The 24,901-nt window shown below is 43.1% G+C and overlaps 2 protein-coding genes across 5 annotated transcripts; both read right to left on the bottom strand.

The window, feature by feature from the left end:
- Positions 1-8: 8 nt before the first annotated feature.
- Positions 9-9,165, bottom strand: LOC118367739 (amine sulfotransferase-like). 3 transcript variants are annotated; one of them, XM_052494565.1, is made up of 7 exons: positions 9,003-9,165; positions 5,902-6,063; positions 3,761-3,969; positions 3,257-3,383; positions 2,912-3,006; positions 2,619-2,799; positions 9-1,963 (listed from the first exon to the last, which is right to left on the bottom strand). In XM_052494565.1, exons 2-7 carry the CDS (start codon positions 6,023-6,025, stop codon positions 1,830-1,832), a joined length of 870 nt encoding a protein of 289 aa, XP_052350525.1. In that variant the 5' UTR covers positions 6,026-6,063; positions 9,003-9,165; the 3' UTR covers positions 9-1,829. The 3 variants fall into 3 exon arrangements, with proteins under 3 accessions (XP_052350525.1, XP_035607262.1, XP_035607263.1); XM_035751369.2 differs by lacking the exon at positions 9,003-9,165 and adding an exon at positions 8,783-8,970; XM_035751370.2 differs by lacking the exon at positions 9,003-9,165 and adding an exon at positions 7,329-7,597.
- A 2,317-nt stretch (positions 9,166-11,482) lies between these two features.
- LOC118367728 (zinc finger-containing ubiquitin peptidase 1-like) lies at positions 11,483-24,898 on the bottom strand. Of its 2 annotated transcripts, XM_035751354.2 has the most exons (12): positions 24,750-24,898; positions 23,852-24,485; positions 18,282-18,383; positions 18,053-18,109; positions 17,681-17,788; positions 15,814-15,923; positions 15,421-15,577; positions 14,941-15,129; positions 14,555-14,720; positions 13,655-13,818; positions 11,734-11,960; positions 11,483-11,626 (listed from the first exon to the last, which is right to left on the bottom strand). In XM_035751354.2, the coding sequence occupies exons 2-12, from the start codon at positions 24,453-24,455 to the stop codon at positions 11,579-11,581; spliced, it is 1,932 nt and encodes a 643-aa protein (XP_035607247.1). In that variant the 5' UTR covers positions 24,456-24,485; positions 24,750-24,898; the 3' UTR covers positions 11,483-11,578. The 2 variants fall into 2 exon arrangements, with proteins under 2 accessions (XP_035607247.1, XP_052350521.1); XM_052494561.1 differs by lacking the exons at positions 23,852-24,485; positions 24,750-24,898 and having other exon boundaries at positions 18,282-19,775.
- Between the last annotated feature and the right edge of the window lie 3 nt (positions 24,899-24,901).

Raw genomic sequence — 24,901 nt, 5'->3', positions numbered from 1 at the left:
TACATTGTCATCACTTCATTTAGATAATAGGGAATAAGTGCTTGTCGGCTTGGATTTCACAAGACAGTTGTAAACTGGCCCACAGAGGGCGGCAGCACATTGTTACAGAAAACCTTAAGACACTGTTGGTTGAAGTCACTGTTTCCTTATTCAATCACTTACAGCTAAAATGAGTCAAGACATTAGCTTTTTTTTAATGTATTTTAATTCTTTAAACATTTAATACTTTTTTATACACATTCAAAACTGACTGAAACCATGTGGGTACAGTGCATGAGAAGTTACTGTACACTTGCCAAACTATTTCCCTCCAAATAGAAAATGTACATTGTTTTATAGATACATTTTGGATTGATAGCTACTACAGTGAACCAAAATATAAATGCAACAATTTCAAATATTTTACTGAGTTACAGTTCATATAAGGAAATCAGTCAATTGAAAAATTAATTAGGCCTAATCTATTGATTTGCATGACTGGGAATACTGATATGCATCTGTTGGTCACATACCTTCAAGAGAAAAGGTAGGGGCGTGGATCAGAAAACCAGTCAGTATCTGGTATGATCACCATTTACCTCATGGAGAGCAACAGCTCCTTCGCATAGAGTTGATCAAGCTGTTGAAATGTTGTTCCACTCCTTTTCAATAGCTGTGCAAAGTTGCTGGATATTGGCAGGAACTGGAACACGCTGTCATACGTTGATCCAGAGCTTCCCAAACCTGCTCAATGGGTGACATGTCTGGTGAGTATGCAGGCCATGGAAGAACTGGGACATTTTCAGCTTCCAGGAATTGTGAACATCCTTGCAACATGGGGCTGTGCATTACCATTCTGAAACATGAGGTGATGGTGGTGGATGAATGGCAATGGGCCTCAGGATCTCGTAATGGTATCTGCGTTAAAATTGCCATAGATAAAAATGTAATTGTGTTTGTTGGCTGAAGCTTATGCCTGCCCATACCATAACCCCGCCATGGGGCATTCTGTTCACAACGTTGACAAACCCCACACAACGCAATACACGCCGTCTGCCCGGTACTTTTGAAACCGGGATTAATTTGTGACGAGCATACTTCTCCAGTGTGCCAGTGGCCATCAAAGGTGAGCATTTGCCCACTGAAGTTAGTTATGACGCCAAACTGCAGTCAGGTCCAAGACACTGGTTGGGACAACGAGCACACAGATGAGCTTCCCTGAGACGGTTTCTGACAGTTTGTGCAGAAATTCTTTGGTTGTGTAAACACAGTTTTATCAGCTGTCCAGGTGGCTGGTCTCAGACCATCCCACAGGTGAAGAAGCCAGATGTGGAGGTCCTGGGCTGGCATGGTTACACGTGGTCTGAAGTGAGGTCAGTTGAACGTACGACCAAATTCTCTAAAACGGGGGGTGGCTTATGGTAGAGAAATTACCATTCAACACCTCTGATGGACATTCCTGCAGTCAGCATGCCAATTGCACACCCTCAACTTGAGACCGGTGGAAAGATTATTTTGACAAAGGAAAAATACTCACCAACAGGGATGTAAACACGTGTACAAAATTTGAGAGAAATAAGCTTTTTGTGCCTATGGAAAATTTCTGGGATTATTTATTTCAACTCAACTCTTATTTTCCACCATAATTTGCAAATTAATTCATTAAAAATCCTACAATGTGATTTTTCAGGATTTGTTTTCTTCTCATTTTGTCTTTTTAAGTGGGACAACTTGCACAATTGGTGGCTGACTAAATACTTTTTTGCCCCACTGTAGGTGACCCCCAAAAAATACTTAGGGGGCCTGCCCAAGGATTTAAAAAATCCCTGAAAGACGTGACTATGATGTCATCACGTGGCACTATTGACGTCATTTATGTCCCACACAAAGGAGAGGGGCAGGTCCCACATCTTCTCCTGGAAGGCACTGTCAAATCTCTCGCTCTGTGCAACAGTGAAATGGTTCTTCCAGTCCCCAATGGTCCCTGTCAAGAGTGTGGATGGAAATCAGTCAATAATATAAAATAGTATTAAATGGCAATTCCACCACTTTTCAACATCTCCAGCACAATACCAGTGTACGTACATATGTGAAAATGGCACATTTCTACATTTCGTATAAAAACATCTTAAGGTTAAAAAGTTCTACCCGATAACATCCAACACTGAGACTCGCGGTGACGTGGGGAGCAAGAAAATACCCTCCCTCTGGCTATAAACTTGTTGTAAATCAGTTTCCTACTTTTAATCCTACCCTGTGATGTGACAGATTTTTTTTTAAACAATAGGACCGTAGCTTTTTAACGTGCCGTTTTCACATATGTAGTAGAGATCATTAATATGAGGTTGAAAAGTGGCGGAATTGCCCTTTTAAGATAAATTATCAATTTAAATTGTCCTTTAAATTTGCACAAATTATATAATCCAGATGGTTGGTTCAGTGTAAATGTGTGGGGGCCAGGTGTTACAAGTGTAGTACAGTAAGCCCTTTGTGATTGCTCTTAATAATATGCAGCTTGTGCAATGGTCTCTCTGAATCACACAACAAAAAAATCCTCACACCAAAGTGTATTGATAAGGACACAGGCGACCATTCTGTTATCACGTTATATTATGACTTAGAAGGTGTGACGTGCATACCTTTCCTCATAAACGTGCCCTTGTTGTGGTCAAGCAGGGAGTCGGGCACTGTCTTGTAGTTAGCCTGTGGGTTCTGTTTCATGGTTCTAAAGGTGCTGTGTTCCACCACACTGGCCATCTGCTCTTCTGTCAAATCCTTCCCTAGAAACCTGCACATCCTCTCCACCATGGAGCGCAGGTCCTGCAACACACACACCGTTCATGCTTTGAGACTCATGTAAACTCACAAGCCAACTCCGAGTACAGGACAGGATGGACAAGTAGATGGACAGGTAGGTTGCCACTGTTGGTACCTTGATCATCTCTTCATATGTGATGTACAGGAAGTTCATGTTGTCTCTATTAGCGTACCACGTCTTGATGTGCTCAAACCAACAGTTCCCAAAAACTGCAACACACACAGCAAAGACTCAAATGGATACTTCATACCCAGCCTACCACCATGAAAGCACAGCTGAACCTAAGGATACTACAGGCAAAAGTGTTTAGAAGGTTTTCGACAACATTAATTTCAAAATAATCACAATTAAAGCCTTTTTGGCTAGTGCCAACTCCCCATAGAAAACATACTTGGCTTTGAACATCATGTACAAAATGCATAGTCCTTATACAGGACCAACGGCTCACATTCTTCTTACCTTTCCCTTCCATGAATTTCTCAAAGAAATCATTGAAGTCCTTCGGTGTCTCCAGCATGGCTGCATATTTGTGGAAGTGGTAATAGGACACGAGAACATCCTTAGGGTTTCTGGCCACATAGATCACCTTAGGGAAGCAAGGTCATACTGCATATCAATAGATTGACTATAAAAAAAACTAGATCAATATCAGTAGTAATGCGTTAATGAAAGTAATCCAGAAGGTAATGATTTATGGTGATATACTTCGGGTAACACTTAAAGCCTACAGGTATTATGCATTCTAAGACTTATAATCAGCATGTATACCGACCATTTAGAGTATTTTGATACATAGAGATATAATATATTAAAATCCTTAAAGCATTATAAAGGCTCATACATAACAAGTAATAAAGCATTATACCTGCAGGCTAACACCAATACCAAAGTGCTAATTATGAAGTGCTAATACCACAGAATAATACACAAGTGTTACCAAAATGAGCCTTGCATTCCACTGACCTTTCCCCTCTTTTGTCTGACGGCGAGCGGCATGAACTTGTACTGCAGGTGGGTGACCCGTAGCCTGGGGGAAGGGGTGGCGTTAAACTCCTTCTCACTGCCAATCAGCTCGATCCATGGGACGCGCTGCGCGTTGAGATGCTCTGTGTTTGGAGTGACGTCACCTTTGGCTTCTATCAGAGTCAGAATCTGCTGCATCCAGATCGTCCCTGTCAATCACAGCAGAGTGGACACTCCAGGTCACCCAGAGGTCATTTCAATTCATTTTAAACATGAATTGTCCGTGCAGGGACAAAATGGCAAGTCAGTCCTACCATAGAACGTACAATACTGGATAGCTTAGCCCTTTCACCTCACTACCTTGATTTGATAACAGCCACACACTGTTTAACTGACAATTCAGGGGTTATTTTGATGGGGGAAAATGTAGTAAACTTTTATTTCTCAGGGATTCTACACTACATGACCAAAAGTATGTGGACACCTGCTCGTCAAACATCTCATTCCATAATAATGGGGCATTCATTTGGAGTTGGTCCCCTTTTGCTGCTATAACAGCCTCCACCCTTCTGGGAAGGCGTTCCACTAGATGTCGGAACATTGCTGCGGGGACTTGCATTCATTCAGCCACAAGAGCCTTAGTGAGGTTGGGCACTGATGTTGGCCGATTAGTACTGGCTTGCAGTTGGCGTTCCAATTCATCCCAAAGGTATTTGTTGGGGTTGAGGTCAGGGCTCTGTGCAGGCCAGTTAAGTTCTTCCACACCGATCTCTTCAAACCATTTCTGTATGGACCTCGCTTTTTTCACAGGTGCATTGTCATGCTGAAACAGGAAAGGGCCTTCCCCAAACTGTTGCCACAAAGTTGGAAGCACAGAATTGTCTACAATGTTATTATATGCTGTAGCGTTAATATTTCCTTTCACTGGAACTAAGGAGCCTGGCCCAAACCATGAAAAACAGCCCAATACCATTGTTCCTCCTCCACCAAACTTTACAGTTGGCACTATGTATTAGGGCAGATAGTGGTCTCCTGGCATCCGCCAAACCCAGATTTGTCCGTCAGACTGCCAGATGGTGAAGCGTGATTCGTTAAAAAAAAAGAAAGTGTTTCCACTAATCCAGAGTCCAATGGTGGCGAGCTTTACACCACTAAAGCCGACGTTTGGCATTGCACATGGTGGTTTTAGGCTTGTGTGCCACTACTCGGCCATGGAAACTCATTTGATGTCGCTCCTGACAAACAGTTTTTGTGCCGATGTTGCTTCCAGAGGCAGTTTGGGACTCGGTAGTGACTGTTGCAAACGAGGACAGACAATTTTTACGTGCTACGTGCTTCAGCACCCGGCGGCCCCGTTCTGTGAGCTTGTGTGGCCTACTTCTTCGCAGCTGAGTAGTTGTTGCTCCCAGATGTTTCCACTTCACAATAGCAGCACCAGAAACTCTAGCAGGGCAGAAATTTGACGAACTGACTTGTTGAAAAGGTGTCATCCTATGACTATGCCACATTGAAAGTCACTGAGCTCTTCAGTAAGTAAGGCCATTCTACTGCCAATGTTTGTCTATGACGGTTGCATGGCTGTGTGCTCTGTTTTATACACCTGTCAGCAACGGGTGTGGCTGAAATAGCCAAATCCACTAATTTGAAGGGGTGCCCAAATACTTGTATATATAGTGTATTTGAATGTGGACATTGCCTACCGTCACTGTGCTACTCCTGCACTAATATGGTGCTTATGGGACATGGTGTCTGTTACACTTTAATCTAGCCTGGTTAAACCATTTTTTTCAGCCAAGGCTAACTGGGCATGCAGCATTCCACTTAATATAAGGATGCAGGCAAGGTTCTGCTCAGGGAGATAAATGAAAAATACTATGTTTGGGGGTTTAAAAACTAGGACATTTATTTCACTTATCTGGGCTGCTGGACTGATATAGGTCGAGAACAGAGCCCACTAACAGATAAGCAATGTAAACTCACTGAACGAGATCTACTCAGTTGAGCTGATAAACTGTGTTAGAGGACCTTATAGGAAGAGATGAAAAGAGCTATGCAGGCATGTTTTAAAGGCAGTAAACTGCTTTAAAAGCGGTAATCTGGGTATTCTAGGTAAGTATATCCGTGCTGTCTCCAGTACTCACCTGACTTGGGATAAGTGACAACGAATATGTCGGAGTCTCGGATCTCCCAGTTTTGGATCTGGTCGACCTCGTCGGGAGAGTGGACCCCATTGATCAGGTTGAAGTTCCTGTGACGAACCAGCATATAGTCCAGAACCTGGGGTTCAGTGGAATCCAAATGATCTGACAAGACAAGACATAATCAAAGGCCCACTCATTCAAACAATCTGGATCTGTGTAAGCATTAACACACAACAGGGAATAACCATTCACCTCCAATCATGTGAGAAGGCACGAGGCCGAAGTCCTACTCATCTAAAGTTGAAACACTGTGCTTGATTAGACAAAAATCTGAAATAAACACCCCAAAAGCCCAGTAAATAAAGTTGTTATTCCAAACAAATGTTTATATAGCTATCAGATCACAGGGAGTCTGGAGGAAGTCAAGTGGAAATGTTTAAAGGGGAAATCTGGGATTGGAAAAACAACTGGTAAACAGCTGAGGGTTGGGGCTGGAGAAATGTAAACAAACAGAGCCATGGATGCAAGGACTGACCATTAATGATATCAAAATGATAGTTATGAAACCATATAAGGTTTGTTTAGAATAACATTGTTATTCTAAACAAATAACACTATTTTGGGTTCTGGTGGGGTAAAACAGTTGACCTAAACTCATGAGGCATTTAAAAGTTGTATTCTTCATGAAGCAACTGCTACATGCCATTAACTCAAAACTCCTAAAATGTATGTAACAATCCCAGCTTGCCCATTTAACAAAAAGGAGACATTTAATAACTCTCAAGTACCTATCAACAAAGCCTGGGCACAAAAAAAGTATTATAATATAATAATAATAATATATGCCATTTAGCAGACGCTTTTATCCAAAGCGACTTACAGTCATGTGTGCATAGATTCTATGAAGGACTAGCAAATTTTGCAGTAAATATAAATAGTGGGTTTGCTGTGCAACAATGCATAAATCCTGGAGGGGCAGAGAGCATGTTGTTCTGTTCACAGGCTGGTCTGAATCACAAACAAACAAAAGTAGCCTAGTTTGTGTCCATCAAGCTCAAGCATTGTCCACCATTCATGGTCCTCTATAATCCTTTCGATGCTTAAAGGGTGAGACAGGTCTTGCATGCAACAGTGCATAATATATATGCCTGTATACAGTAATGTACATTTCAGATATGCAAACATGTCTCACAAGAGGTTCCAAATATGAATACAACAACAAATAATTACACACATATGTATTACACATAGAAAACAAAAATAATGACTTTCTAACTATGCCACTCAGTTTCTGGTATAATATTCAAGTAACATGATAAAATGGCAATACAAGGGTAGGCACTGTATTCTGCAATAGGCAATATAGCAACCTATTTGAACTCCAACTAGAACTCCACGCACTGCACAGAGCGCGCAGTATTCCCTACCTGTCTTTGTACGGATGGAAGTTGTCATTGTATGCCAATGTCACAAAATCCACAATCGCGGTAGGCTACTATGAAATCCCTGGCCCCGGGGAGTTTCTTGCAGTCAATTCACAACTGTTCTCAAAAATAAGGGTTTATGATGGATAGCGGGCAGCTCTGTGTGCAATGCGCCCCCGAATATCCCCTACTGTCCCAATAGAAGACACGCAGAAGACAAACACACGTTTCCGCGTTTTTTTAAATTCACGTTGTGCTAGAGGACTACTGATGGTTTATACAATTTAAGCGCGTTCGCAGCATTAGGGAATTTGTGTAACCTTGTCCACAGGACCACGCTGCGCGGGCGCACGTCAGATTGATTTGCGCTTTTTAAACACAGCGTTTCAGAGTCCATATAATGTGGCATATTTTACATCCCTCATGACCGATGAGAAACGGGAGAACGATTTTGATTAAGCTACAGAGGAAATCCGGTATTCTTAACTAGTTTGTTTTACTGAGAAAATTAACGGAGAAACATTTTTGTGAGGCCAAATTCATTATTGTTTTGTCAACATGTTGCGCACTCACTCTCACACACTCTTTCCACCCTCTGCGACAGAGTGGTGTGGCGAAAAATTATTCTGGTGCTGTAGTCTTTCCTGTTCTGGTAACCTAACCAGGTAAAACTCAGGACCTTATACGGTATGGCGTGATTAATCTGTTGTAAAAAGGTTTGGATTCTTTACATACAATATAAATAAGCGGAATCATTTTTATGTAATTAATTTCATTATTCTTTTGGCCAAATTTCATATACACAAATGTACATTTACAAACAGAAAAACACATTTTCGTACCCTACAAAAAGAAATGGAACTGTATTTTAAGACGGTTAAATGCTCTACTAACAAAAAAGCTGTTAGAATTGTAAGTATATGCATGTCCCTTAAGGTCCTTGTGTAATTGTAATGTGATATTGTACCCCCTAGCTCGATTGTCTATTGTTCGTAATCTATGTATGCTTGTGTTCGCTCATGTGCTTTATGTATTGATTTGATATTAATACAAAAAAAATATGGGCTTTGATTGGGACCCGTTTTTATAATCAGGTCACATGGTTAAAAAAAAACACGAATGTCCTTGGAAGATGAAAACACTATCAAACTGCAGCAATCTTGTACTTTACATATTAATTATATTTTAAAGGACTAAGGTTGTTTCCCATACACAGAGAAAACAACATGATTGGACAAAGCTTTCTGTATGCGGGTTTGTCATATCATGTAGTTCCGCCCTATGCAACTCTAGGCCTAATTAAAATGTACTCAGTCTGTTAGGTTTATCAATTAATTCCAGTTAATAATTTTGGATTGAAAAAGTCTAGGTAGTCTAGTCAGTTCAAGTTTCAATATAAACCACATTTGATCCAATTCACATTTTCTAACAAATTGATGATAAATACACAACGTTACCGCTTCCTTTACCCTGGCCAGAATGACGGCGCATAATAAGGCTAGATTATGCAGCTGCAGCCATTAGAAGCCGACAGTTGATCATACTGAAGAAGAAAAAATGGTTTCCATGCAATACAACATGTCAGATCGCTAATGTTTAAGTGTATATGCTGATACATTTATGGAAGAGTTTTGGCTTGTCTAGTGTGATGTGTTATCAGGTTTGATAAATAAATACCAGAGGAAGTGGAGACTGCCGTAAGCTTTATGCCGTTGTGTCCAGCCCGCGTGACCTGCGATTTCTGTGAATGTGAATGGTTAAGGCATGCAAAGAGCCTGTAGCAGCACTCCAGCGTGAAGGATAGAGAACTTGTCGAGTTGACAAATCACGAGGCAAATCAGTCTAAAATACAGCACTTTCCCCCTCTTTTTAACGTTTTGCGTTGATATATTTTATTAAACTTAATCAAAAATGGTGATTGAAAAGTGTTGTGGTAAATGCCATCTCACCACGTGTTCTGGCTGCCGGGCCATGCATGGACCCTAATACTGCTGATGGACTCATATTTTGTTAGAGGACAATAAACCATAAAAATAACCTTTCACCAGTTTGTGCAATTTCTCGAATATGACAGTACTATATGTCCAATACATACAATACATATTTATTTTTAGTAGAACTGATAAGGACATGCAAAGTCGCAATCCACACAACTGTCAGTTATCAGTGAGCGGTCACATTGCTGAGAGGGCATGGACAGGAATCAGGACAGAGGCTTGGAGGAAAGAATGTACCAGAGAAGTTCCTTCAACCAACCCACAGACTGCGGTCCTACCAGTTCAATAGTAATTAGAGCATTCCAGTCGGTGGCCTGGGAATAATATGTATTACAGAATGTCCTTTTCACTAGCAACTTAAAACAAATATCTGTCCTATTCTCACAGTAGTGATTGTGTGGCCAGGTGACTTTCCAGGAGGGTGTTTGTCTTCTGTGTTTGTGAGAGAGTATATGTGTGTGTATCTGTTTCACTGAAGCCGCACGTACCCAGAGGGCCCTGGCCCCCAGATACTGTAAGAAGATAAAAGCTGCGGAATGTTCCTCCTCAATTGGAACAGGACAGAAGGTTAAAGTGTGACTCAACACTAAATCATCAGTGGTCTCTATGTCTCCCCATGTAACCAGACTCATGTTTGAGAAAAGGGAGAACTACTTGGTCTTGTTTTCTGATTTGACAATACATGAGGGGCTGGTCTATTCCTACTTCTAGTGAAAGAGTGTGGGGCAAAGATTCACCAGGCGTCACTCCATGGATGCACTCCGTTTATGATATATATATTACACACACACACACACACACACACACACACACACACACACACACACACACACACACACACACACACACTACCATTCAAAAGTTTGGAGTCACTTAGAAATGTTCCATGAAAACATACATGAAATTAGTTGCAAAATGAATAGGAAATATAGTCAAGACGTTGACAAGGTTATAAATAATGATTTTTAATTGAAATAGTGTCCTTCAAACTTTGCTTTCATCAAAGAATCCTCCATTTGCAGCAATCACAGCCTTGCAGACCTTTGGCATTCTAGTTGTCAAGCTGTTGAGGTAATCTGAAGAGATTTCACCTCATGCTTCCTGAAGCACCTTCCACAAGTTGGATTGGCTTGATGGGCACTTCTTACGTACCATACGGTCAAGATGCTCCCACAACAGCTCAATAGGGTTTAGATCCAGTGACTGCTAGCCACTCCATTATAGACAGAATACCAGCTGACTGCTTCTTCCCTAAATAGTTATTGTATAGTTTGGAGCTGTGCTTTGAGTCATTGTCCTGTTGTAGGAGGAAATTGACTCCAATTAAGCGCCGTCCACAGGGTATGGCAATGGCGTCCACAGAGTATGGCAAGTATGGCAATGGCGTCCACAGAGTATGGCAAAATGGAGTGATAGCCTTCCTTCTTCAACATCCCTTTTACCCTGTACAAATCTCCCACTTTACCATATTCAAAGCACCCCCAGACCATCACATTGCCTACACCATGCTGGACAGACAGCGTCAAGCCCCCGTCCAGTATCTTTTCATTTTTTCTGCGTCTCACGAATGTCCTTCTTTGTGATCTGAACACCTCAATCTTAGAGTCGTCTGTCCATAACGCTTTTTTCCTCTGTCCAGTGCCTGTGTTTTTTTGCCCATCTTAATATTTTCTTTTTATTGGCCAGTCTGAGATATGACTTTTTCTTTGCCACTTTCAGAAGAAAGTTCTTTGTTTCTGGCCATTTTGAGCCTGTAATCGAACCCACAAATGCTGATACTCCAGATACTGAACTAGTCTAAAGGCCACTTTTATAGCTTCTTTAAATCAGCACAACAGTTTTCAGCTGTGCTAACATAATTGCAAAAGAGTTTTCTAATGATAAATTAGCCTTTTAAAATGCTAAACTTGGATTAGCTAAGACAATGTGCCAGTGGAACACAAGGAGTGATGGTTGCTGATAATGGGCCTCTATACGCCTATGTAGATATTCCATTAAAAATCCGTCAATCTATAATGTTTGGTTAGTCATTTCTGGTAGTTCAATAAATATATGAATACATGTTCCATTCTGAGTGTGTCCTTACAAATTCTACAAGGTCCCAATTCTACACGCAGAAATATGTTGAGGGTTTGAACAGAACAGAGAAAAAGGCAAATATTAAAATACATAATTTATTACCTTAATAAAATGTCCAAGAAAATTAAACATTAACTGTTTTTGGCAGTTATACATTTACAAAACTGCATTCCAGCATCAAGGGATCCTCTCGGCTTGCAGTGTTCTTGAGTTGAGAATGCGGGTCTGACAAACAAAAACCAAATCAATATTGAATAGCTGATTCGCTGTTCAGTGCACATCATAGCAAAACACTTTACAACTGTATGCAGTTAAGAGCCACTCAGACTCACCTGTTTCTCCACGGGGGCGAGCACGCCCTCTACAGCTACCACCTGGTACTGCCTATGTTTCAGGTTGCCAGGGAACTTCCTCATGCGGCAGACAGCTGTGCTAACAGTGGAGCCATCTTGGCTCAGCAATTTCCTCACATCTCCTGGTGTACAGCCAGGGTCCAGGAGCAACAGGCACAGGCTGCCATCCTTCTTCTGTTCCACTCCTACTATAGAGCGGCTATGGCCTGAGGATGTCGATAGAAGACATGGAGGAAACACACTGAAGCCTTGGTCACACCGCAGGTCTTAATGCCCAAATCAGTTATGTTTTTCAAATCCATTTTGGACTACTGACGTTCAAAACAGTATGTTACAAGTGAGCAAATCAGATGTGTTTGTGTTGAGACATTATTCATTTGCTGACATGGCTATGCTAGTTATCATAGTAACTATGGGTGTGTGCACAGTGCTGTAGGCTGATTGGTGGTGGTGCTCATGCTTCCCATCACTCAGAAGTTATATAGCAAGCTATGGTGATAACAATGCCTGCCATGGATGTCTCCCCAGTTGCTTTGCATGTTCAAAATCATAATGTAAGTACACTTAAAGCCTCAAAAGGATAAGATGATCCAACTTTCAAATGGAATCTTTTGGCTAGCCACAGCAGTCAACTAGCTAGGTAGGTAGTAGTTTAGCTTTCTAGAACAGTCGCTCATTTGTTTTTAAACAATTAACAAGCAAGTTACGACCAGATGTTCTTGTCAAACTCTCAACGGAGTAGCTGGCAAGCAACAAGATATGCCAAATAAGTCTAAAAACCACTTGAGGGCAAATAAATCAGATTTGTATCGGACTTTAAAAACACCTACGAAGGTGGTTTGAAATGTGGCTTGAAATATCAGATTCCATGTGCTTTTTGGCTGTTCCAACTGCAAGAAACAGAACAGATTTGAATCGGATATGCAACTAAATAGGATTTGAGTCACTTCAAACTGCCAATGTGAACAAGGCTTTAGAGATAACGTAGACGTCAGGTGTACACGCATACGAAACAAACAAATCTCCCTCAAACACACTAGTACTGAGCGATTAACAACATTTAAGTTATTTTTCAGTTTTTAATCACTAATTGACCGACAGATTAAATTATTTTAATTCCATTTAATTAGTTTTTGTTCTGTGAGCTCAATGTGCAGTTTCTGTATAGATAAATCGGATCAAGCCCAAACTGTGCGATGTAGTAGTGAGTTGAAGTTTCCAACAGGCCATTTTTCAACATATTTTAGTGCAGAAAACGTGGTAATTAACTACAATGACTATAATCCTTTGCGCACCCGCCTACTTGTCCGGTCTGTGTGGAGCACGCGTGATCGAGCGAGATAGAAAGCAGTTGCTTCGAGAGGCATCTCTACCTGAAAATACATGTTCTAAGTGATTGGTAGTTGGTATTCAGCAGTCATAAAAGTATGCCTTATTTACTTTGAAGGACGAGTAAAATAGTGATTGTGTCAGACAGCATAGGCAGCAGCTCTATAGAGATGACTTGGAATGAAATAATAAAGTCATTGAATAAAACAAATGTAATATACACACCAACTCAAATATTTTATTAAAGTAAATGTGAATAAGTGATAAGCAGTAATGGGCAGTCACTACCATCATGGGACTTTTGTTTTATTATGTGTTGTTACAGCACTCAACCCACAAAATGTATAGTGCATTTAATGTAAAAAATAATAATTTCGAAACCGAAAAACGTTATTATTTTTGAATGATCGAACCAAAACACAACCGACCTCAAAAAGCACTAATCGCTCAGCACTAAACGACACACAAGAAAACATCAAATAGACACACGCCATAAACAAATTCTACATTGGATATCAGTAACCCATCATCAGCTAATCCATCCAATCCACTAAACCCATGTTAAGACTACCTTGGTGCTGGAGGTAGAGGGGCGGCTGTGTGGTCTGCACCACCCGGGGCGGTAGTCTGGCGCCTCTGGTGGCAGTCTGAGAGAAATACTGCTTCACCCAGTCAAAGAGGCAGGGGTGGGTGTCCCCTGGGCCCGTGGGCTGGTGGAAGTCTAGAACACGGGCACTGTGGGGACACAGGTTAGAGGTAACTGACTCAGAACAGAATCCATTTTCAACCATGTACATTCTATAGTGACTCTGTGTGTGTACACTGAGTATACCAAACCCAAAAGGAAAACCTAATATTGAGCCCCTCCCCTCATTTTTGCACTCAGAACAGCGTCAATTCATCAGGGCATGGACTCTACAAGGTTTCAAAAGCGCCCCACAGGGATATTGGCCCATGTTAACTCCAATGCTTCCCACAGATGTGTCAAGTCGGCTGAATGTCTGGGTAGTGGACCATTCTTGATACACACAGGAAACTGTTGTGCAAGAAAACCCCAGCAGCGTTGCAGTTCTTGACACACACCAGGTGCACCTGGCACCTACCACCATACCCCGTTCAAGGTCACTTAAATATTTTGTCTTGCAGATTCACCCTCTGAATGGCACACATACACAATCCATGTCAATCATCTCAAGGCTTGAAAATCCTTCTTTAACCTGTCTCCTCCCCTTCATCTACACTGATTAAAGTGGATTTAACAAGTGACATCAATAAGGGATCATAGCTTTCACCTTGATTCACCTGTGTCAGTCCATGTCAAGGAAAGAGTAGGTGTTCTTTGAATTTTGTATACGCAGTGTGAGAGTCCATTCAGGTGTATCTAATTCAAATATAACTGGCTACACAAATGTGTTATGTTCTAATGCGTGTAGTATGTTAACATTCTGTGTGTGACTCTCTGGGCTCTAACCTGACTCTGAGGAAGGTGCAGAGAGCGTAGATCTCTGTAGCTCCTATCCAGGCCCGTGTGCCCTGTAGTCGCTGGTTAAAGTGGGTGGCACCCTGAGGGTCTAACCCCTCCCGCCACGCCCCCTCTATTAACACCTGCACCTGTGGGATGCTGGGTACTGACCCCTCTGGGAGAGGAGGGAGAGAGAGAGGGGGGCAAGGAAAAGATGCCATGATAGAATATTTAAGAGAGAAAGTTAGTTTAGGAGATTACATGGCGAAACGGCTTTTTGAGAGGGCTGCATTGAACCGTTTCATTGAGCAATCCAGACAGCTACTGGATTCGAGAGAATGGTAAACAATTGTAGAATGTGATGTTTTGATATACGTGTTTCTGTCTGTGTGTACCTGAGAGACAGGTAGTGTAGGGTGCCATTCTTTGCAGAGAAGACAGGAGCATCTGGAAGTTTCTGTAGCCACATCCCCAGCCCTTATCCCCCTCTGATGAGCAGTAGTGGTCTGTGTCAGCACTCAGCCACACGTGGACACAGTCTCTGGCCTCCCTCTGGTAGTAAACATACAGAGCACCCAGCACACCTGACAGAATGAGAGGAATACAATAAACAAAAGAATGACAAAGACGGAGAGAAAGAGAGCACTACGGTGGAGCTGCCATTTAGTTTTTAATCAATTGAAGGAAGACAGTTATTAATGACATACATACCTTGTAGGCTAATGTATGCAAAACATTGAGAGATGTAGGTGGTAGATAGACAGCTGTATAAACATAACATGATGTGATCTAAACAACTCAGTTTGAGAACATAGTAAATAATGAGGGAGCTATGTTAGTCAAGATCCGAATAAGAAATTGAATCTCACACACACCTTGCGTTCTGGTCCTGCCATCGTCGACCCTTGAGGCCAGAGCCTCCATCATCTCATCTCTCTTGTTGTGGAAGTGAGCAGGCACCATGACACCTCGAGACACGGCGTTCTCCATCTGTTTGCAGTAGCCCCCCCTCCCGTCCACACCAAACTGCCTCTAAACACACACACACACACACACACAGCAAGGGGTCAGGGTGAGGTCACCACCACACTCAGCATACATAAGCAGACACACGTATACTGTAAATCTTGTTGACGTGCAGAAACACAAATAAACCACACACTTCCTACATAAGCCATGTGACAAAGCACAGACGCGTCATATGGTGCATCATGCAGCAAGGTCAAATCCACTACTCCAGTGTTATTATGGTTGTGCTTTATAAGAACCTGCAGCTTCTTGAACTCCTCTGCCTCCCTCTTGGCCTCCTGCTCCTTCCTCCTCTGCTTCTCCTCCTCCTGCAGCCGTCTGGCCAGCCTCAGGTCTGAGCCAGGGCTCACTGCAACACACACAGCGTCAGTCAAAATTCCCTCTCTCGAATTCACCATGGAAATCAACCCTGTACACACAAAACTGTTGTGAGGACAGCTGCATGTGTGAGCTCAGCGGTATGAGCTGGCAGGTTGTAGAAGTTCCGATCAGTTCAAACTTTATAGTCCTCAGAGGGAAATTCATAGTTCAAAACCGATCACAAAGGATAAATTACACATTATATTGCAACTTCAGGAGTTGGCTGGCAATAGAGTGCTTGTGCAAATCAAATATGGGGTATTACACCATTCTCTATCTCTCTGGTAAAATAACAGTCATAACGTTGTTATAACATGGCTACATCTAAGCAGGAAATAAAACGTGTTGGAAGCATAAGTGGGAACTAAATAGATTTCTCATTAACCTTTTATACTCGTACTCATATTCAGGAAGAAAATAGCAGATTTGGGCAATTGGAACATACTGGCTGTACAGTACATGCTATACATGACGTCAGAGCTCTGGCTCTGCGCTTCACAGCACTGTATGGGTTTTGCCTGACAGCAGATCTGAACTTGAGCATCTCGCCCTACAAGAAGTTGTGCCCATATCTCCCGCTAATTGGGCAACTTTTGCAAATGTCTTGTTGTCCAAGTGAGGGAAATGCTGTAAATTAAAAAGGACTCCATGTATTTTGAAAGATCAGACGTTGAGAATTATAATAAATCTCGCTTTGATGTCATACAAACAAGCCAAACACCTGTGAGTAAATGTGCACTTCCATATCAGAAAACTTGTCATATACAGTGTCACCATTTATGATCACTATTTTCTATTTTTAAATGATCACTATTTTTAATGTACAAGATGACTTGGCGTAATATCCTGTGTTGTTCTGAACAGAATGAGCCCATGTTTGTTAATTGTTAAGAAGATTTGCAGAGGCACACGCACCTGAATGCACTCATGACTCATTTCTATGCTCACCAAAATGATGATCTGGTTCTCTGAATTGCATTGTGAAAGCCTATCACTGTAATATTGTATTTTATAACTTCGCTAGTCATGTTGGCAATATAACAGGCTTTGAAATGATGCCCATCTGATCCAGATTGCGATTTATAAATGGACAATTTTGGGATTGTGTAAACAACAACAGTAATTGTGTGATGGCAAGGACGCAGGACTGTGTTCCAAACAAAACAACTACAATTGTGCTTGCTCTAGTTCCTCAACGGCACAGCTTGGAGAGCTCAAAAAAGCACCTTATAGTTTAAGACTTTTCTTTGAGTCAAAAGTTCCTTGAAATGACTTAGGAACTTAGCACACTTTGGAGAGGTGTGCGGCCACTAGGAGACACCAGTTAGTCCTCCCACTCAAACTATTTATTTTGTCTTACGTTGCACCTATGCCCATATTTTCCAGGAATATTCTTATCATGTTACTGCATGTATCCAGAGTATTTTCAGATTTTGTTATCAACAAATGCAGAAAAAGGTACAGTCAATGTAAAATGCACATACAAACAACAGTGTAATGTTTGGATTCAGTCTTGGGTCAGGTGAACTGTTGTGTCCTCATCTTTGGCAATTATGGGGAAATTATTAGACTAAACTCTTCCCCTTCAATTGCTACCATGGTTTTTCTTCTGCTTTTCATATTTCTTCCTTAAGATGGGGCTAAATTCAAAGTCTATCCCTTTAGGACAACTCACACAAGTGTAAACATAAAATCCCAATGAAACCTGTGTTCCCATCACATTTGATTGTTTAAATCAAGCCATACCTGCACTAGTGGCTGTGCCATAGTCAAGATGCAGCTCCACATGTTCCTGTAGGGAGTAGCAGTCTCCACACACCACAGAACACAGGGGACACTCATAACTCTTCCCACCTGAGGACGAGGTCAGGGACACACAGTGGTTAAAAGGGATATCGACGGGGCATTTTTATCTAAATCATTATTCATCCAAGTTATTCTTGTTGAGATAAAACCTCTCTTGCAAGTTCATTTTGCTTTTTGGGGGAATATTAGACCTTCATCGGGAAGACATGGGCAGAGAGAGAGCCTCAACCTCTGTGGATCTGCCATAGACAGGCTTCTTCCTTTGTTTGGTTGAACTATATTTGTTCCTGTGATGAAAGGAATGAGACAAACCTGAGCTGTTGCTGGATGATGCTGCCTCGGTTGATGATGTGGCCCCCAGGACAGCCTCTGAAAAGACAGATACAGATTATGTCAGAGTCAGAGACTTAACACAATGGATTGGGCCTCATGTTCTGTCTGTGCTGAACTGTGTAGACTCAAGGCTGTCATGAGTTTGTACAGTCAGTGTGTTCTGTGCTGAACTGTGTGGTCTATATGTTCTGAACTGTAGATCCTGTACCTTCAGCTGGGCTCTCTTCTAGCAAGTGTAATTCAACATGTTCCTGTAGGATGAAGGCGTCGGTGCAGACCAGAGCACACATAGGACAGGAAAACCGCTTCTCTACGACAACAGACACACAGTACATAACAATGAGACACAGGATGATGACAAGACTAATTCAACCCACTCCACACGGCACTTTGATGCCACACAGGAGCAGCTTTGGTAGCAGGTTCATCCTGCCCAGAAGCTCCACAGAGCAGTTCAGAAGGCCATTTTTACCCACAGCCATGAGGCTTTTTAACAAATGACTCATTTATGGTGCCTTCTTAATAGGAATGTTATTGCTTGTTTCCCAGACAACAGTATTTATCTTAAACTTGTCTCCATCTTTTATGGCTACTAACATGCAGGTGTCTTATTATGCATTTTTATCATTGTCTTTGTAATTTATTAGTGATGCTGAGTGAAAACGATTTCCCAAGTTGGGATCAATAAAGTACTACTCTACTCAAACCAACAGATATCAATCAGTCAGTATAACCAATGATTATGGATATACTAACAAGATACATGTCTTCCCGCCCTAACGATGGGAGTTGTTGTCCACAAAGCGGCAAGGCAGACTGACTAGCTCCTGCCTATCTATGCTTTGGATTGGTGGATTATTGTCATCCTTTTTTGAATATTCAATGAGGGTTGCGACGTTAAACGCCTGTATTCAATGGAGAGAGATGCTGCTAGCCTCATCCCATGAATATGCATAGCCATCTCCGAGATAGTGTTTTTTGTGAAGTGACAATGATGTCATGTGTCCTACTTATATCAGTACACTCATAACTTAAGCATTACGAAACTTCTATTATAAATAAACCACATGTAGCAAATAAGCCATTCATTTTATTGTTGGCTAAATTCAACACTCTCTTGCTTTGTGGGCAACAACAAAAAACAACACCTGATGGAGGGAGACAGATTCGGATGAGTTGGGCCTCTCTCTTCCGCTTCAGTACAACAAACCAACTAGGCCTAATATTAGTCAGTACAAAAAACGAACTGATGAGGTTCACAAAATAGTGATGCAATCGACGACTAAAGTGAGGAAGAGCCCACGAGTGCCAGATAGCACGGACTGTTAATGGGATGCATTGACAGTTCATCAATAGCCCATCAATCCAACTATTAGTCCGTATGACAAACCAAATCATATCAGTCAAAATACAAAAAAACAAGTAATATCACACAGTACGACAAACAAACTAATTAGTCAGTACGACAAATTATATCAGTCCGTACAAACAACAGTACGTACAAACAACCAACTAACAGTCCGTACGACAAATCATATCCGTCAGTATAAACAACCAACTAACAGTCCGTACGACAAATCATATCCGTCAGTATAAACAACCAACTAACAGTCCGTACGACAAATCATATCTGTCAGTATAAACAACCAACTAACAGTCCGTACGACAAATCATATCTGTCAGTATAAACAACCAACTAACAGTCCGACAAATCATATCTGTCAGTATAAACAACCAACTAACAGTCCGTACGACAAATCATATCTGTCAGTATAAACAACCAACTAACAGTCTGTACGACAAATCATATCTGTCAGTATAAACAACCAACTAACGTCAGTCAGTGGGACAAACCCAACTAACGTCAGTCAGTGGGACAAACCCAACTAACGTCAGTCAGTGGGACAAACCCAACTAACGTCAGTCAGTGGGACAAACCCAACTAACGTCAGTCAGTGGGACAAACCCAACTAACGTCAGTCAGTGGGACAAACCCAACTAACGTGAGTCAGTGGGACAAACCCAACTAACGTGAGTCAGTGGGACAAACCCAACTAACGTGAGTCAGTGGGACAAACCCAACTAACGTGAGTCAGTGGGACAAACCCAACTAACGTGAGTCAGTGGGACAAACCCAACTAACGTGAGTCAGTGGGACAAACCCAACTAACGTGAGTCAGTGGGACAAACCCAACTAACGTGAGTCAGTGGGACAAACCCAACTAACGTGAGTCAGTGGGACAAACCCAACTAACGTGAGTCAGTGGGACAAACCCAACTAACGTGAGTCAGTGGGACAAACCCAACTAACGTGAGTCAGTGGGACAAACCCAACTAACGTGAGTCAGTGGGACAAACCCAACTAACGTGAGTCAGTGGGACAAACCCAACTAACGTGAGTCAGTGGGACAAACCCAACTAACGTGAGTCAGTGGGACAAACCCAACTAACGTGAGTCAGTGGGACAAACCCAACTAACGTGAGTCAGTGGGACAAACCCAACTAACGTGAGTCAGTGGGACAAACCCAACTAACGTGAGTCAGTGGGACAAACCCAACTAACGTGAGTCAGTGGGACAAACCCAACTAACGTGAGTCAGTGGGACAAACCCAACTAACGTGAGTCAGTGGGACAAACCCAACTAACGTGAGTCAGTGGGACAAACCCAACTAACGTGAGTCAGTGGGACAAACCCAACTAACGTGAGTCAGTGGGACAAACCCAACTAACGTGAGTCAGTGGGACAAACCCAACTAACGTGAGTCAGTGGGACAAACCCAACTAACGTGAGTCAGTGGGACAAACCCAACTAACGTGAGTCAGTGGGACAAACCCAACTAACGTGAGTCAGTGGGACAAACCCAACTAACGTGAGTCAGTGGGACAAACCCAACTAACGTGAGTCAGTGGGACAAACCCAACTAACGTGAGTCAGTGGGACAAACCCAACTAACGTGAGTCAGTGGGACAAACCCAACTAACGTGAGTCAGTGGGACAAACCCAACTAACGTGAGTCAGTGGGACAAACCCAACTAACGTGAGTCAGTGGGACAAACCCAACTAACGTGAGTCAGTGGGACAAACCCAACTAACGTCAGTCAGTGGGACAAACCCAACTAACGTCAGTCAGTGGGACAAACCCAACTAACGTCAGTCAGTGGGACAAACCCAACTAACGTCAGTCAGTGGGACAAACCCAACTAACGTCAGTCAGTGGGACAAACCCAACTAACGTCAGTCAGTGGGACAAACCCAACTAACGTCAGTCAGTGGGACAAACCCAACTAACGTCAGTCAGTGGGACAAACCCAACTAACGTCAGTCAGTGGGACAAACCCAACTAACGTCAGTCAGTGGGACAAACCCAACTAACGTCAGTCAGTGGGACAAACCCAACTAACGTCAGTCAGTGGGACAAACCCAACTAACGTCAGTCAGTGGGACAAACCCAACTAACGTCAGTCAGTGGGACAAACCCAACTAACGTCAGTCAGTGGGACAAACCCAACTAACGCCAGTCAGTGGGACAAACCCAACTAACGCCAGTCAGTGGGACAAACCCAACTAACGTCAGTCAGTGGGACAAACCCAACTAACGCCAGTCAGTGGGACAAACCCAACTAACGCCAGTCAGTGGGACAAACCCAACTAACGTCAGTCAGTGGGACAAACCCAACTAACGCCAGTCAGTGGGACAAACCCAACTAACGTCAGTCAGTGGGACAAACCCAACTAACGCCAGTCAGTGGGACAAACCCAACTAACGTCAGTCAGTGGGACAAACCCAACTAACGCCAGTCAGTGGGACAAACCCAACTAACGCCAGTCAGTGGGACAAACGTCAGTCAGTGGGACAAACGTCAGTCAGTGGGACAAACCCAACTAACGCCAGTCAGTGGGACAAACCCAACTAACGTCCAGTCAGTGGGACAAACCCAACTAACGTCAGTCAGTGGGACAAACCCAACTAACGTCAGTCAGTGGGACAAACCCAACTAACGCCAGTCAGTGGGACAAACCCAACTAAGGTCAGTCAGTGGGACAAACCCAACTAAGGTCAGTCAGTGGGACAAACCCAACTAAGGTCAGTCAGTGGGACAAACCCAACTAACGTCAGTCAGTGGGACAAACCCAACTAACGTCAGTCAGTGGGACAAACCCAACTAACGTCAGTCAGTGGGACAAACCCAACTAACGCCAGTCAGTGGGACAAACCCAACTAACGCAGTCAGTGGGACAAACCCAACTAACGTCAGTCAGTGGGACAAACCCAACTAACGCCAGTCAGTGGGACAAACCCAACTAACGCCAGTCAGTGGGACAAACCCAACTAACGTCAGTCAGTGGGACAAACCCAACTAACGTCAGTCAGTGGGACAAACCCAACTAACGTGAGTCAGTGGGACAAACCCAACTAACGTGAGTCAGTGGGACAAACCCAACTAACGTGAGTCAGTGGGACAAACCCAACTAACGTGAGTCAGTGGGACAAACCCAACTAACGTGAGTCAGTGGGACAAACCCAACTAACGTGAGTCAGTGGGACAAACCCAACTAACGTGAGTCAGTGGGACAAACCCAACTAACGTGAGTCAGTGGGACAAACCCAACTAACGTGAGTCAGTGGGACAAACCCAACTAACGTGAGTCAGTGGGACAAACCCAACTAACGTGAGTCAGTGGGACAAACCCAACTAACGTGAGTCAGTGGGACAAACCCAACTAACGTGAGTCAGTGGGACAAACCCAACTAACGTGAGTCAGTGGGACAAACCCAACTAACGTGAGTCAGTGGGACAAACCCAACTAACGTGAGTCAGTGGGACAAACCCAACTAACGTGAGTCAGTGGGACAAACCCAACTAACGTGAGTCAGTGGGACAAACCCAACTAACGTGAGTCAGTGGGACAAACCCAACTAACGTGAGTCAGTGGGACAAACCCATCTAACGTGAGTCAGTGGGACAAACCCAACTAACGTCAGTCAGTGGGACAAACCCAACTAACGTGAGTCAGTGGGACAAACCCAACTAACGTGAGTCAGTGGGACAAACCCAACTAACGTCAGTCAGTGGGACAAACTAACGCCAGTCAGTGGGACAAACCCAACTAGTCAGTGGGACAAACCCAACTAACGTCAGTCAGTGGGACAAACCCAACTAACGTCAGTCAGTGGGACAAACCCAACTAACGCCAGTCAGTGGGACAAACCCAACTAACGTCAGTCAGTGGGACAAACCCAACTAACGCCAGTCAGTGGGACAAACCCAACTAACGCCAGTCAGTGGGACAAACCCAACTAACGCCAGTCAGTGGGACAAACCCAACTAACGTCAGTCAGTGGGACAAACCCAACTAACGCCAGTCAGTGGGACAAAACCAACTAAAAACGCCAGTCAGTGGGACAAAACCAACTAACGTCAGTCAGTGGGACAAACCCAACTAACGTCAGTCAGTGGGACAAACCCAACTAACGTCAGTCAGTGGGACAAACCCAACTAACGTCAGTCAGTGGGACAAACCCAACTAACGTCAGTCAGTGGGACAAACCCAACTAACGTCAGTCAGTGGGACAAACCCAACTAACGTCAGTCAGTGGGACAAACCCAACTAACGTCAGTCAGTGGGACAAACCCAACTAACGTCAGTCAGTGGGACAAACCCAACTAACGTCAGTCAGTGGGACAAACCCAACTAACGTCAGTCAGTGGGACAAACCAGTAAAGATGTAACAACATGTTGAATAAACAAACATTTCAGACACACTAAAATAGACCTTTAAGTGGGGAGGAGAAACGCTTCTGTTTGACTTTGGTGTGCTCTGCGGATCCCACTCCCACAGAGTCCTCAGCATTACAGTGTCTGCTAGTAGGCCTACTGGAGTCCTGAGCTGATCTCAGAAAGCCTGTAGACACTGAAGAGGTGGATACAACAATAGCCACTGCTCGCCCTCCACCGAACTCCCCCCCAGCTTCAGTAATTTGCTCCTTAGACTCCAGTGTGCTATTGGATGTCCTGGGTGAGACCCCTCCTCCAATGGTGTCAAACCTGTTCCCATTGTCTACTCCTCCTTCAGAACCCTCAGACCTAGACAAACCAATGGCTTGTTTGCAGTGATTGTCCACTATGGTGGTAGTGGGAGTAGGACTTGAGCTGGGCCTGACAAGACTGTGACCACCTCTACTCTCTGCTCCTACTCCGTCATGGCCCTGTTTCTCTTTGTGTGTGGTATTGATGTGGAAGCGGAGTTCGTCGTAGGCGACTCCGGACCAGGAACAGAGGGTGCAGCCAATGTCATTCTCCGGGTGGCTCAGGAGGAGATGGGTCTTCATGTCCTCCTCCAACACCAATTCCTTGCCACAGAACTCACACGTCAGCATGGCCAATTGTTTCTGGTGCTCAGCTGGACACTGAAATGAAGATAAATTATGATAACATTAATTGTCAGTAAATAAATAGGAATAAACAGGAAGGATGTCAATCCAATGTAGACCAAATGTACCCAATAACGAAACAACGCAATTCCCACCTTTGTCAGCCAAGATAGCTAGCCAAATTCTAACTCAGCTATCATAGTTAATTCTGAATTTGTCTAGTCAGCATGTCAGGCTATGGGCTAAAATGTAACTTTAAAACACGGAGATTGCTAGCTAGCTAACCATCATGTTACTCACCGATTTCAAAAATATGGACGATGTGCCGTACTAATGCTAGACTTATGTGACTACTTTCAAAATAAATGTGTTTCTGTTTCACTTTTCATTCATATGCCATCTTAGCAATGCTAGCTAACAACTTGACTTTGCTGGCCCAGTTGGCTTCTCCT

Source organism: Oncorhynchus keta, chromosome 34 (genome assembly GCF_023373465.1).
Source record: "Oncorhynchus keta strain PuntledgeMale-10-30-2019 chromosome 34, Oket_V2, whole genome shotgun sequence".
NCBI classification, from domain to species: domain Eukaryota; kingdom Metazoa; phylum Chordata; class Actinopteri; order Salmoniformes; family Salmonidae; genus Oncorhynchus; species Oncorhynchus keta.
The sequence above is the reverse complement of the archived record's forward strand: the minus strand, read 5'-3'. Positions and strand labels throughout refer to the sequence as shown.